Source organism: Dicentrarchus labrax, unplaced genomic scaffold, assembly GCF_905237075.1.
Source record: "Dicentrarchus labrax unplaced genomic scaffold, dlabrax2021, whole genome shotgun sequence".
NCBI lineage: Eukaryota > Metazoa > Chordata > Actinopteri > Moronidae > Dicentrarchus > Dicentrarchus labrax.
Genome location: NW_026136716.1, coordinates 15681644 through 15697365, shown reverse-complemented (window position 1 = coordinate 15697365; position 15722 = coordinate 15681644). Strand labels below are relative to the sequence as shown.

Sequence of the window (15722 nt, the reverse complement as noted above, 5' to 3'; positions counted from 1 at the left end):
AAACGGACATTTATAATAACTGTTTCTACTGAAAAGGCTCTGCTGTTTGAAGAACGCTCAATGAATCAGAGCGCAATAAGGATTCTGCTAAGAGACCCAATTCTCCTAATAAACATACTCAAAAGTTTGGGGTCATCTGTTATATTGTTATATTGTTTCTTCTTTCCTTCAATAATGGCAAATTTAGCAGAGATTTTAAAAAAGGGTATAATTTAGAGACCAGATTTATTATTTACATTTGAAATTGAAAGTTTTTGCCACAAAAGAAGGATAATGAAATTATTAAAACTTCCATTTAGTCAATATCCCCACAGTGCTGCTTGACAGTGGAGAATACTATTGTAACCACCACACCTGCCCCAAATACCTTCCATTTTGAATTTGTTTTCCACTCCACTGACCCTAGATCATAACTGAATCACAACCGTGCAACTGGGCTCTACATATTTTTGGAACATGTTCCTTTGGGCCCTCTGCAGTCTACTCAGTGGTCAGATTGAACAGGATCAATCTGTGATTTGTTAGTCTATATTCTGATCAGCTGATATTTAATAGTGCTAACCCCAGACCAATCTTCTATTTCTATTTTGAAGTTTGACTTTTGATAAAGCAGCATGCCTGTTAATTACAGCTGTTAAAGGCATTATTGTTTACATGACACTGAACCGGCAACCTGTTATACAAGCATGACTCTCAGATCCTCAGGCAGACAGTTCTAGCCGCTCGGAGCAAAAAGCTAAAAGCAGCCCACCGAAGGTTTCAGTCCTGCACTTTCACTCAACTGACCTGAGGGTCATACACTGGGATTTTCCTCCATGTTGGAGGTTGTAATGTGCTCTTATATTTAAAATATACAGTACAAGTAATTGTGCTGTCTTATTACTGGATATTGTATCATTGGACAGAAATTGGACACAGTACAATTACAGGTTAAGAAAAAATAATTGTTCTTATTTATCATTATTATTAATTCTAAGTTACCTGTCAGTTTATAAAGTAATTAGAATGAGCTCAACTTTTAACAGCTGCAACATTAAAGTGAACACATTAAAAGACCAGTGTGTAGGATTTAGTGGCATCTAGCAGTGTAGAAACTGAATACCAATTTCCTTCTAAACGTGTAGGACAACGGTGCCAAAAGACCCTATCTAGAGCAAGTGTTTGGTTTGGTTTGTCTGTTCTGGACTACTATAGAAACATGGTGGTTCAACATCATGGCCTCAGTAGAAGAGGACCTACTCCCCCTGTAGATGAAAACGTCTCATTCTAAGGTAACGAAAACAGTGATTCTTATTTACAGGTGATTATACACTAAAAACATTCCTTTGTATATTATATTACATTTCTGTCAGATCCTCCAAAATGAGTGGTTCAGAAAATTATATTCAAAACTGTACAATGAACACAAATAGTGAGCAGTTTGTGTAGAATATTTCCTTTTTCTTTTTATACAATTCTGTGTCTGTAATATGTTTTATTTTGTGGTCATTTTAACAATCATACAGAATTGCTAGGCTTCTTTTTTTGACAATTTAGTGTTTTCGCTTGGCAATTGTTCTATTAGACAATTTCCTTAACAATTTCCTTTGCATTTTTTAAACTCATTTTGAGATATAGGCCTATTTTGTATATTGCGTCCCTCGGAACCTAGGGGTCAAGTCAACTTCTGAATACCAGACATTTACTTCTAACAGAGTATTTACACACTGTGGTACTGCAACTTTTACTTAAGTAAAATATTTAAGTACTTCTTCTAGCCTTGAGCAGTAGACATGGTAGAAGGTAGTATCAGTAACAACAGTAGCAGTAATGTCACCTGGGGATGTTGAGGAAGACCAGACACTGCAGCTTCAAGTCCTGAACCTTTGATGTTAAATCTGTCCCGTCACACTGGAGGCAGAGACCGAGAGGGAGAGGGAAAGAGAGAAAGAGAGAAAGAGAGAGAAGAGAGAGAGAGAGAGAGAGAGAGAGAGAGAGAGAGAGAGAGAGAGAAAAAGACAGAGAGAGAGAGAAAAAGACAGAGAGAGAGAGAGAGAGAAGAGAGAAAGAGATAGACACAGAGAGAAAGAGATGGAGTGACTCAGTGTTTACACACAAATGACTGACTGCTTGATTGACAACTACTCACCACCACTTTGATGTGCTTAGACAGGTCTTTGGAGCTTCCCATCAGGAAATCTGAAAATGCTGTCTGTATGAGAGACACACACAGACGGACACAAATTCACACATAAACACACATAAATAATAAAATATCCTAAATAAATAGAACATAAATAACACTAAACAACCAAAACAATAAATACAATGGACTCTCGGGCTCTGTTCATAAAAATTGCACTTACTTACAAATACATTTTAGCATAGTGGGAAGGCTAAAGATGGAGACATTCTTAAGCAATGAGTCGATATTGTGACAGGCAATAATTACGTATTGTATATATCGTACAATGAGTTGATAACATAATTACTTTAACAGGGCTACTTATGCACACTTCTCGTTTTTTTCCATTGATCCTATGATGCATTGCATTCGCTTCTGTGATAAACATTATCTGTACATTATCTGTCTTGAACACTACTTTGGAGGAAACTCTTAGTCTTCACTACATATACAGTTTCCTGTTATTCAGCAAGGTTAAATACAGCCCATAAATTACATCTGTGTACTGGACAGAGATTAAAATGATGATGCTTCTTGTCTGATTGTGGGTTGGATAGCAAACAAACATATTTTGTCAAAATACACAGACAAAGACACATGGAGGTGCACTCACCCCAGCATAGAACATCTTATTCCTAAAACGACTGTTAAACTTCTCTGGGTTGGCCTCTAAAACAATGACAGACACACAGATAGACAGTAAATCAACAAAACACATACATATAACAAATTAAATCAAAAAGCAAAGTTTTATTAATGTGAATAATATTAAGGAGCTTCTCACATAGTATATTATGTTTGCAGTCAATACTAATAACATTTGTTTTTCATTATTGTGATAATTCATATAAATGTACCTCTTGACTCGTGGAACTCGAGAGTCACATGGGCATCAAATCCAAGACTGAAGTAATTGTTGAAAACATCTAGAGGAAGCTGAAAGCATACAGACAAAACATGAAAACACACCATCATCTGCAGCCTATCAGATGTCTCCTTCCATTTCAGTCAGTCACACAAGCATAGATTTGAGGGTATGATTTAATGTGATTAGATGGCGTTACATCCGCACATTGAAACTTGAAAGATTTTTGTGGAAAGAGTCATTTATATATCAATCACATTATACATTTTTTAATTCTTCTGTGCGCATTAATTAATATGGAGACCATCTGAGACCATAATTATGAGTCAACTTTTACATTTAGTTTGAGAGGTTAATGATGGAGAACATATGAATTCCTTTTTCACGGTGGTTAGCTCCATGTGAGTTCACTGACCTTATCAGTTTGTTGTTCATCCGGTTCAGCCCCTGCATTGGGGTTTGGTTCAACCTGTAGATTCCATCTGTCTAGCTGGACAACAGTTCCATCCTCAACATGGGACAGGATCTTAGACAGAGGTTCATCTGTATAGCCCTGGAGTTCATGCAGAGTTACATAAAACATTTAGATACAAATATACGCATGTTAATATAAAACTTGAAGAGTGAAAAAATCTCTTAAGATGCATAAGCTTCAATACAGCAGACATGGGCTCACTGAATGTTGAAGCCAGCAGTAGCTCAGAGTTCCGACAGCAGATAACATAACTATCTGTATTTACTCATACAGTTTATTTGTGTGTGGGTATGTTTGTCAGTGTTTGTACCCACCCCTCCCCAGTTGAGGGTCCTGGCGAGGTCATTGCCTGTCCCAAGTGGTAACACAGCAACAGGAGGTTGAGGGTGTAATGCCAGTTCATCAAGACAAGACAGGATCCAGCCCACCTGGTTCAACACATATATATGTATTTACAGAGACAAAAGGCTGTGTCCACCCATCCATATCTCCAATTAAGCTTGGCTATTAAAGCTTAATATCCACTTCCTACCCATTGGGTTCCTCAGGGTTTCATTCCGTTTTTAATTTTGATGATACCACTGGCTTATTTTATGCTGATGGTAGGACAAGCACCAGTCCCTTGCAGCAACCGATAATGTAATAACAGCCAATAATGTAATACCTGCCAATAACCTAACACTCTCTCCCCTTAAATATGGTTGTAAGCAACCCAGTCTCATATAAAAACGTACCCTGGCTACGTTGGTCCAAAGTGCAAAAACGTAGAGGGGTTACAATAATGGCCCTTAAATTGTATGACTGTTAAATTTTTTCTGCCTATTCTTTTCATATTGTTTTGCGTCCAAGTCACATGACTTTCAAGATCCCGGCCGTGAGAACAAAAAACATGGCGGACGTTTCTCTCATTTTTAGTGAAAAAATCAATATTTTGAGTTAGTTAATATTCACTCAGTGAATGTAGATAATCACTCGCTTGTTCGTTGTTACAAAGATTTTTCAGATCTCGCCAGAATGATGTGAAACTGAAACGTTTTGGTTGCTATGGACGCTGCTATCGCCTAGCATTGCTGTGGCCCCAGATTCCACATAGTGGAAAATTAAATATCTCTTGTCTTAAAGATATTTTTGTTTTATAATGCAGCACTACAGTAGATTGACGTCAAATATGTCGCTTTTAATAATCATGCCTTCAGTTATGAAGTTATTTTTGATAGCGGAAGTAGCAACATTGGCCGTTACTATGGAGATGAGGTCCGTCCGCTTTGCTATAGATCATATACATGCAGTATAATTATTTATTAGACAGTGTGTGATATTTGATATATTGGGTAGATAGACGTTTTCACAACCATAAAACGGAGGAACTACAACTGGGGTGCTGATGTCAGCACAAGTACTGAAGAGGGGTCTAGGGAGTTGTAGTTTTAAGCCATCACTGGAAAGGTCTTGGCCTGGAGAGTAACATATATCAATTTGAAGGTTCTATATTATTCCTGCTTTGAGATATTGACCTTTGAACCTTAACCTCAGGGCATATTTGAAGGCTTATAATTATGTGACAAAAAGGGTTACAGACATGAGACCAACTGTTATAGAAAGGTGTTGACATGGGCTATAATGTGAGCATAATCAACGCGCATTGTAGGATATGGTGTAAAAAAAAAAATCCCCCATTGAACAAGACAATATTTAAAGTATGATGCCAAAAATGTGTTTGACATCCCCTCAAACCCCTGGAATGCCACCAATTAAGTATTTACAACTTCCAATTTTAGGTAAAACCCTTTATATTATATTATTACATTATAATTATATTATATACATATATTTAAGGAGAGAGAGTGCTGCATAATACATACCCTTGGTGAATGAATATGATGACTATGCCATCCACTATATCTATTTTTGATGAGCAAACTGCACAAAAACTACAAAAAAATATTTCATTTCCAAGAAATGCAGTCCTATTTATGTATTATTACATTATCGACTGCAGTTATTACATTTCAAAGGATTTTTTTAATGCTGTGCCAATAACGTAATAACCAGCCAATAACTTAATAACTTATTAAATAATTGGCAAAACGTTATTACATTATTGGCCCCAAAACGTTATTACATTATTGGCAAGTTATTACGTTATTGGCTTTATTACATTTAAAATGGCCAAAATTATTACGTTATTGGCAGGTATGACATTATTGGCCATTATTACATTATCGGTTGCTACAGTCCTTAAATCCAGACAATATTTTGAGATTATGTATTTTTTCATTAAAATAAGTCCCTACTTTCTGCAGTAAACGGAGAACACAATTTCTGATATCCCGAGTTCACTTTATCCAATCAGATAGAGAACTCCACAGGGGCGGTCCTCAAGGGCAGGCAGCAGAATTTCAGTGTGGTGATGTGGGGAGGAGGGAGGGGAATGTTAACTGCAAGAATGGCCAGAGAATTAGCCAAAATGCCAATTTCACTTACAGCACCTTTAAATATAGTCATATTCCACAGGCTCACTGTCTAGAAATACAGTAGCTATAAACTAGGCATTTCATTTGACTCTTGGTTGCATTTATCAGCTTTAAACTTGTTTAGTCATAACAATAGATTCTTATATTTCTGAATTATATCTTCGATGAAGCACATCTTGTCTTCACTCATACAGAGAAAGTTACTGTTGTCATATTTGAGTTCAGCAGTTTGTAACAGCATCTGCTTTAATCTTTTTAAATTGCCTCCCAGTAAATATTCATGTTTTAAATTTAAAATGATCTTTCAACACTCACATCACCACATCAGTTTATTGGCCCTTTTTGATTGTTTTAGTTATCTTTTGATAATTTTATGTTTCACTACAGTTTTTGGTCTACTATCACATCTATTTTGTGTCTGAAGTTTATATTTGTGTAAAAAGGTTTAGGCAGGTGCGAAAAAATGCTGTGAACTAAGAATGCTGTCAAAAATTGAATAGTTTATTTTAATCAATTAACAAAAATATATACAGAACAAATTTGGGGGTAGTCAATGATGGTATTGCATGATGGATAAGTATCTGCCTGTATTTCTCAGCATTGAGGACACCATTAATACTGAACAAAGCTCCAACTCCATTTGCAGAAATGCAGCCACAAACTTGCAAGGAACCTCCACCATGCTTCACTGTTGCCTGCAGACACTCATTATTGAACCAATCTCCAGCCCTTCGGCAAACAAACGGTCTTCTGCTAAAGCAAAATATTCAAAAATTTGACTCGTCAGTGCAGAGCACCTGCTGACAGTTCCTATGTTTTCGTGCATAGTTGAGTCGCTTGGCCTTGTTTACATGTCGGAGGTATGGCTTTTTGGCTGCAACTCTTCCATGAAGACCACCTCTGGCCAGACTTTTCCGGACAGTAGATGGGTGTACTTGGGTCCCACCTTGCTGATGCAGTACAACTACCTTGTGTCTTGTTACTGTGCTCAGCCTTGCCATGGTGTATGACCTGTGACATGAAACTGTCTTCCACAACCTCACCTTGGTAGCAGAGTTTGGTTGTTCCTCATCCAGTTTTAAGCCTCCTACACAGCTGTTTCTGTTTCAGTTAATGACTGTGTTTCAACCTACATGTGAAATTGATGATCATTAGCACCTGTTTGGTATAATTGGTTGATCATACACCTGACTATAATCCTACAAAATCCCTGACTTTGTGCAAGTGTACCTATAAGAACCGATCGGTTTGAAGGGAAAGGGTAGAAACCCCAAGAATAGATTTTTCTTTTGTTTGCTCACTTTGAATTTTGTAAATTCATAAAAATAAATATTTTTGAAAGCATTCTTTCACACCTGCCTAAAACTTTTGCACAGTACTGTATATAAAGGTGAATATTAAGTGTTATACTTTGCAAAAACAGTCCTTACTATACATCGATGTGTATGCTAATGGTGTATGTTTGTGTGCGTACTACTTACAGTGCCGTCTCCTCCACAGGCTAGAATCCTCAAGTTATGGACTTTACGATACAACTCCAGGCTACAAGATTGACACAAGTTAATCGTCAATTCAGCCAAACAAATCGGACATCACCAGTAGCTGTTCACTGATTCACTGTTGTTGGTGTGTGTGTGTGTGTGTGTGTGTGTGTGTGTGTGTGTGTGTGTGTGTGTGTGTGTGTGTGTGTGTGTGTATCACTGCTTCAGGAAATTTTACTAAGGCTGTAAATGCAATGGCAGATAAAGCTTTTAGAGCTCATTACAATATAAGTAAAGATTTGGCTTAAAATATTCCAAAATGTTATTGAACAAATACTTTTATATGGAAGTGAAGTTTGTGGCCCATTAATTAAACAAAAGCACTGGGACTCAAAAAGAATGGCTAGAAAGAACAAAATGCATATGTACTAGGGGTGTAACGGTATTTGTATTCGTCCCGAACCGTCACGGTACGGGCGTCACGGTTCGGTGCACGCAGTCATACGAATACGTCTGAGTGAGTTTAAAAAAAAGTCGAGTCCTCACTTTAATCCAGGTGGCGGTAATGAGCCTAAAAGCTGCCAGAAACAGTCATTACAGAAGAAGAAGAAGTAGTTACAAAAAAGGACGAAGAAGAAAAGTGATGGGAAGGCTGCGTTTCATTAGTAGTTCCACTTCCCCTCGTTCACTTCCCCTCAGCCCTTGGTATGACGTAACAGCATACGTCGCACGGAGGCCACTTGGAGCGCGGAGGGAAAGTGGGTGGGGGAGGAGCGGGGGATTTAAATGAAACGCACTTGCCCTTACACGGCGTTATAGCGGCAATGACGTAAACTGCAATGCATTGTGGGTGATATCCACCTCGGAGTGACCACCGTTGTTCACTCGCTCCCTCAGCCCTCCGAGGGTCCTTCTCACCAAGTTCACTTCAGTTTTCCAGACAATTGGAACGACACTTATGATGGCGACGGGGATTCCCCCGAGGGCAAGTGCAGAGGGCAGGTGAACGAGGGCGTGTTGAACGACTAATGAAACGCAGCCAAAGTGTGGAGTTGGAGGAGCCACCGGCTTCATTTAAATCAGCTGTTTGGAGCACTTTGGCTTCCTAGAACAATATAATGGTGATGACACGCGAGTGGTGGACCGGACAAAGACTTTCTGCCGGCGATGTTTCACGTATGTTGCTGGCAACACCTCAAACATGCTAACCCACATAAGATGGCATCACCCCGACATATCTGTCACTGGTGTGAGGAAAAAAACGTCTTTGGTGCAACAACTTATCCCCGCTGCTTTTAAGCCATTTCTTGACATTAACACTGACAGGGCCAAAAACATCACAGCAGCAATTGGCGTATACATATCAACATCTATGCGCCCATATGCCATAGTAGAGGAGCCCGGCTTCAAGTATTTATTGCTTGACCCACGCTACAGTGTCCCATCCCGTGCGCTCATCAGCCAGTCTGTGGTCCCTGCCACAAACAATAGTTTTATCTGCTCTAAATTAGAGCAGATAAAACTATTCATTTCAATATGGACAAATAGCATGAACCAACGTATTTCTATCATCTATAGCCAAAGCTGACAATAAAATGAGAAATAATATTTTTTGTGAAAATATTCTAGTATTTACTATAAAAGATAATATCACTGCGTTATCATGTATTAATAAAATACATAACACCAATGCACACAATTTATTTGATGCCCATGTGTATAATGCATTATAATATATTTGCATTATTCTGTGCAATTAATAATTATAGGTATAAATGGTCACAAATATTCATAATGTTTTATTACAATAATCATAACACATTTAAAAAGCTAGTCTTTTATATGTGATTTTTACATTTTTTTGCCCGTTGTACCAAACCCGTACCGAACCGTGACCCCCATACCAAGGTACGTACCGAACCGTGACTTGTGTGTAATATGTACCCATTGTGACACAGGAGAAGTTGAAACTGAAATTAATTTTCTCACAAGTTGTCCAAAATACAAAGAAATTAGAAAAACTAATTATAGAGAGAGAGAGAGAGAGAGAGAGAGAGACCTACCCCTCCTTTGGTCCTCCTTGGCTCAGGTCAAACACCTGTCTGGGGTTCAGATACCACATGAAGGACTGCAGTATCTTTGTGCCCTGTCAGACAGAGAGACCAATAGGATGTTGGAAGACTAGGGAGTAACTTAACTAAAAAAATCCTACACACTTTAAGTCCTGATCATGTGGTTGTGTGTTCTACATTAAAAGGAGTGTAATGTTTCTTCAGGCTGAGGAACAGGCCCATGTCCAAATGAAATCTCTACCCACTGATGTCAAAGTATACATCCAGTCTCAGTAGCTTTTTGATTTGTTAAGTTGACCCTGAAATCATGAGCTTTTGGGTCCAAGTCATGTGATTCAAGTCCAAACCTCTCTGAGTAACGGTCCGAAACACATGACTGAATAACTGGCTTCCAGACTTATTATAAGTTGACTAACTTGCTGCCTTGTTTCCCAACTGATGCGTTGATTGGTTCATTGACTAGTTCATCAACCCATCGGCTGACTGATGGGCTGGTTTGTGACCAGGATTACTGGTTTGTTCACAAATACCTGGTTTCCTCCGCTCTTTGGGTTGACAAAAACCAGTAGTGGTTTCATCAGTGGTGAAGGGATGGGTCGGATTATAAACGGCTTCCACTGACGTCCTTCCTGTCAAAGAAGAAGATGATCTGATCAGATCCTCTATAGCAGAGATTGTATATTCAGGCTGTCTAACCTGGGACTGGTCTACAGGCTGGTGTCCCTAAACATTGAGTGGACAAGCTAAATGTCCTCTATGACTATGAGCAGAAAAGGATGCACACAGAGTTGATGTTTGGAGAAAGAATGTGACATAATTTTAATCAAATTAACAAAGACCTTGTGGAGAAATCAAAACTGCAACGACTTTTAACTTGGCATAATGTACTCTCTCCTTTTCTACTTGTGTATTGTATGTGCATCTGTATATTGTCATGTGAAATATTTCTGTTTCTGTTACCTGGCTATGGGGGGAAATGAATGTAAAATCTTAGCATGTTTACATCTTTTATTTTTATATCAATGTTTATTAACATGCTCTGTCCCTATAAATAAATAAATAAATAAATAAATAAATAAATAAATAAAAGGTTTACTCACTGTTTAATTTGCTCCTAAAACTTGGCATCTTTTAGCCTTTACAAGTCCATCAATATCAGGCATCAAATCCTGAGTAGCAGCCAATCTCAGAATGTCATTTAAATTTTTATGTGTGAGCCTTGAGCGCAACTTTGATTTGTTGAAGCTCATTACAGAGAAAAGCTGTTCACAAAGGTAGGTGGTCCCAAATATGCACAAAACTTTTCAGCACTGAAACTTGCTGCGAACACACCAAGCACACAGGTTTCCCATCACCTCCGTGAATAAATGGAAGTTGGTCCATTTTTCTGGGAAAACTCTACACTGTGTCCACCTTCTCCTTTTTGACAAAGACATTTTGAGTAATGAGTGTTATAAGAGTAGCGTAGCTCCTTCAAGGAATAGAGCAGTGCGTGATGTGCAAGTGTAATATATGTGTGTGTGTTGTGTGTGTGTGTTTTTATGTGTGTGTGTGTGTGTGTGTGTGTGTGGTAGAGCAAGCGACGGTGAACGCCAACAGAGCAGAGAGAGACACAGGTTAGCCATAAGTTATCAGGTCTAGCAGTAAACGTACAGTGTGAGTTACATTGTCAGTGAATAAAGTTCAATAAACCATTTTGCTATGTTCAATACTCTGTCTTCTCTGTAATTTTCACACTAAGCAAAGTCATCCCGCCGTAAGTTTGACACTTCTGCTCTAGAGGGTCACAATATAGTGCAGGACTGACCTCTGCTCCTTTCTTGCTGCTTTTCCTCTTGAACGATGTTCTCTTCTTTTTCTTACTTGACTTCAAAGATGACTGTTAAAGACACAAAACAAACAGCAGCTGCAGATTGATTTCATGAGCAGAGAGGATTATGTGATGCAGATTGTTTTCAGAGGGGGAGGGAAAAAGTGTTTTGATAACTTTGATGCTGGATGCCACTAAATTCCACATACTGGTCCTTCATATATAAGCACAGTGATGTCCCGTCATGTTACTGTCATGTCAAGAGTGAAAAGAGCACTGTAGAATATACTATGTCTGATTCCCATAAATACAAACCAGGTTAAGAACAACTGAAAGCAGTGTTACCTGATGGCGTCGGACCCGAATGATCCATGTGGGTGGAACTATAAGGGCAGCGTGAGCTCCTATTGGACAAGCCTCCTCAATTTGCTGCAGCATGAAGCAAGACACCTTGTTGTGGTACTAAAGAGTGAAAACACCATTAGAATACATTTATTCATTGGGAACTGTAGATAAAAAGATTTTTTGTGGTAGTTCAGCTTAAAGGTCCAGTGTTTAACATTTAGGAGGAACTATTGGCAGAAATGGAATATAATATTCATAGGTGTGTTTTCATTAATGTATACTCACCGGAAAATAGAAATTGTTAGAGGGAGGGTGAAATAGTTGCAAAATGCATAAACACTTATCCCTTAAGTCAAGTGAAATGATTGTCTTGTCCCAGTGTATAACTTAGTCCTTTCTCCAAACATACTCACAGCCTGTTTGCACCAGGAGCAGCTGATGGCCACAATCTCTTTACTGTGGAAAGCAAACTTCTGCTGAAAGCCCTGCACAAAAAAACAGGAACAAAGGTTCTATTGTGCTTTACTATTAAACTACCAGTTTAATTTATATGTATTTAAAGGCGTACTCAAGCAATAACACTTGTTTTTAGTGTAGCCTACTAATGTTAAAAAAACTGTATGACATGCAAACATTCAAATGATTCTTGATAAATTGTTGCTCAATAGCAAAATACTACCAGAATTAGGACCCACCTTCCCACATTGTTTGCATTTGCCTTCTTGCCGTCTCCGATGCACCCAGTGATGACGCACAACAATGGGCTGAACACACACAAACAACATAAATCGTCAGAGAAACCAATAGGATCATCCTAAATTAGCCAACTTTTTAGAACGTTGGATCATTGACTGTTGTTTTTAGTATGAAGAACATCACTCATACATTAGTCACAGTCAAAACAAGGGGAGGATTGCTGTAGCTCTTGCAATATTTCTGATATATCAGAAGTCGAGCTAGAGCAGCAGCAATGTACATCTGTAGAAAGAAATTTCCAGAACTCACCTCTCGAATGTTCCTAGAGCCTGCTTCTCTGAAAGACGGTTTACACCTGAAATTAATCTGGAGAAGAACAGAGCAAGAGTAGAGAGGTGTAAATACATAGATGATAACTGGGCTTCTAACTTGCTGCAGAAATCACACTGGTTACTGTAAGAGGTTATAAGAAAAGCTCAACGACAGAAAGCTATTAAAACATGGACACACCTGTAGAGCCATGATTGGAAGGATTTTAAATGATCAGGTTGGCAGTTAGTACATATTTAAGAGAAAAAAGCAGTTCGGCCAAAGAGGTTCAGACTTCGTAGCAGCGAGAGTAGGCTCCACAATTCCCCATTTTGAAGTGTGCACAGAAAAGAAAAAACAGGGCCACCTTGACCTGAGGAAGGATACCACCAGAAGCAATGGCACTTGCATGGCCTCATACACACTTTCTCGTATTAAAGATAAACAGAACAGTAATGTTTCTTAAAACATTTTCGGCAAGAAATAGGCAATGCAGTAACAGAATCTATAAAAGCCCCAAAATATATATTTTTGGTCTTTTATTGCCTTGCAAAGGTCCACAGTTCTGATTCGAACATTGAGCCACTGCAACAAGGACAATGTCTTGGTACATGGGGCGCCAGCTCCACCAGGTAAGCTATCCGGACACGGGAGTAACAGAATCTTGATTCATACTTGATCAGCAATGCATAGTTTGACTGAGTTTTGTGAAACATATCCTGCTTTATTGTCTATTTTACTCTAAATGTGACCATAATTTACAAAATAAACATCATGCTGTATGGAAGAAGACTTCAAATTAGTGATTGAGACCATAAGCATGTTAGAAAACTGTAGGGTAATTTTGTCATAGGCTCAATACAATCTGACTTCTTTTTGACAGCCCATGGAACTGCCCCCTGGTGGCCAATTGAAAGACTGCAAGTTAAAGAAACTTCCATGTTGACTTTGCTTCACAAAGATGGTTCAAAGATGGTTAAAGGATAAAAGCACGTAAGAAAACTAACAGTCACAGTAATTTAGGTAGTTAGTTAGCAAGCATTTTGCTAACATTAGCTAGCTAACTTAAGATATATGATATATGCTGTATATATCTTTGAACCAGTTTCAAAACATTTTGACAAGCCTAGCACTAGCATATCAAGAACAGGAAGAGATAATGTTGACCAAGGTTCCGACCGAGACCTGCTCACCTGTTTTTGCAGACTCCATTGTGTTTAACCTTTATTGGAAGTTTATTTATGCAATGCATTGTGTAACTGCAGTCAGTTGCTTTCAGTGATGACACTAACTGTTGATAATTCATGACTCATAATTCAATAGGAAGTAGTTAATGAATGAGGGAGAGATTTCAGACACAGCCAGGAGTTAACAGCCTCCCCCATTTATGACTCCACATCAACAGTAAAGTCTATCAGCTGATAGAGAGAGTGGGATGTGGTTGAAAGTGGCTAGTAAATAGACCTTGTGTTGTTTTTGTCAGCCATACACAGCCATATACATTTTCAGTCAGCAATGTTTGCTTTGTCTTTGTGACCAATCCTGATTCCTCTTTGCTGTTGTCTCCACATCCAATGAAAGTAGCCTGGTATCACCCTCCCTGTGATCTACTTACCCTTTGAAATTAACAGCACAAACCCCTTCAAACCTGTCAGATTTATCATACCACTTTGAACAACAAAAAAAATGATATGAAGAGACAGAAGATTCCCTGTGATTTAAGGAGAAGAAAATTACCCTTTTTTGATGTTACAGGAACAAAAGAGGAGTTTTTCAGATGATGTGTGTCTGAAATGGATTAGATTACTTTTCAATTTACTCAAATTAAAAGGTCCAGTGTGTAGGATTTAGTGACATCTGGTAGTATAGTTACAGATTACAGTAGGAGTAGGAGAAACTACAATGGCCACGAAACTCAGTGTTTGGTTTGTCTGTTCTGGGATACTGTAGGTTTAACATGGCAGCCTCCACAGAAAAGGACCCGCTTCCTCTGTGGATAAAAACATTCTATGGTAACGAAATACAATACTCTTATTTTCAGGTGGTTATACACTAATGAAAACACACCTATGAATATTATATGCAAGAAGATCATTCTAAATGTTACACACTGGACCATTAAAAGTGGATTATCCACAAACTTGCTTGCCTTTATAGAATAAATGTACTTCGTGTTTCCCAGACACTGCAGTGGGTTTCTTTTTGGGCAGCAGACCCCCATACATTTGTCCCCACCTACAAAGATTCTTTATTATTCTTTGGTCCAAATACACTGTCATCCTAAGGGAAACACTGGCTTCTTGATTAACTGATTGAAGCAAGGTCCAGACACCACCTCTGTGTTTCTGTCAGATTGAAGGTCACAGACAAGGAGAGAGGAGGGAAAGAAGATGCTTTGCATATCTCACTCTAAAGTTGGGGTCATTGAGGGGCAGGGTGGCATCCAGCAGAATGGCTCTAGAACTGGGGAACTGCAGGTTAGACAGGAGGGACAGTTCAAATGTGCTGTCCTCTGCTTCACAAATGAAAATGAATTAAAAAAAAGAATAAATTAATTATCAGTTAACTGCTGAAAAGCAACCATCCTTTAATCCATTTTTTGATTTCCATCCTAACTGGACGATGGAAGTAATCCTTCTTTTCACTTCTCCCTGATCTTAAACTCATGAGGACTGAAAGTTTAATCCTTCTTTATTCTTGCCTCCATCCCATTTTGTCCCTCATAAAATATCCTTATTTAATCTTCTCCCCCGCAGCTGTATCTGTCTGTGATGACTGAATTTTTTTTTTACACCTGTGTCTTTATGTTTCTTGTCTCCATAAGGTAGATTTAAAAGGGTAACTCATTGGGATACTCTTCTTTACTCCGCTTGGTAAAAGTATGTCAAATACATGAGAAATTACCTTTTCCAGTTGTTCGATACAGATGGTGTGGGCGACTATTTTACAGGCAGCACACTTCCTTCGACTGACAGATTTTTGCTAGAAAAAGAAAGAGGGAGAGCTTGATCAGTTTTGAAATGTGGAAAAA

At 38.5% G+C, this 15722-nt stretch overlaps 1 protein-coding gene across 2 annotated transcripts in view; it reads right to left on the bottom strand.

Annotated features, from left to right (window-relative positions):
• The window catches only part of LOC127378430 (diacylglycerol kinase zeta), a 125127-nt gene that overhangs the window by 56581 nt on the left and 52824 nt on the right, over positions 1 to 15722 (bottom strand). For both annotated transcript variants that reach the window (XM_051427247.1, XM_051427248.1), the window contains 16 exons: positions 15596 to 15673; positions 15100 to 15162; positions 12692 to 12748; positions 12382 to 12450; positions 12100 to 12171; positions 11687 to 11803; positions 11339 to 11410; positions 10062 to 10160; positions 9523 to 9605; positions 7460 to 7520; positions 3819 to 3932; positions 3445 to 3582; positions 3022 to 3100; positions 2778 to 2833; positions 2129 to 2191; positions 1817 to 1890 (listed from right to left, as the gene is read on the bottom strand). In XM_051427247.1, the coding sequence (XP_051283207.1) occupies positions 1817 to 1890; positions 2129 to 2191; positions 2778 to 2833; positions 3022 to 3100; positions 3445 to 3582; positions 3819 to 3932; positions 7460 to 7520; positions 9523 to 9605; positions 10062 to 10160; positions 11339 to 11410; positions 11687 to 11803; positions 12100 to 12171; positions 12382 to 12450; positions 12692 to 12748; positions 15100 to 15162; positions 15596 to 15673 (1295 nt within the window). The remainder of the gene's footprint in view (positions 1 to 1816; positions 1891 to 2128; positions 2192 to 2777; positions 2834 to 3021; positions 3101 to 3444; positions 3583 to 3818; positions 3933 to 7459; positions 7521 to 9522; positions 9606 to 10061; positions 10161 to 11338; positions 11411 to 11686; positions 11804 to 12099; positions 12172 to 12381; positions 12451 to 12691; positions 12749 to 15099; positions 15163 to 15595; positions 15674 to 15722) is intronic.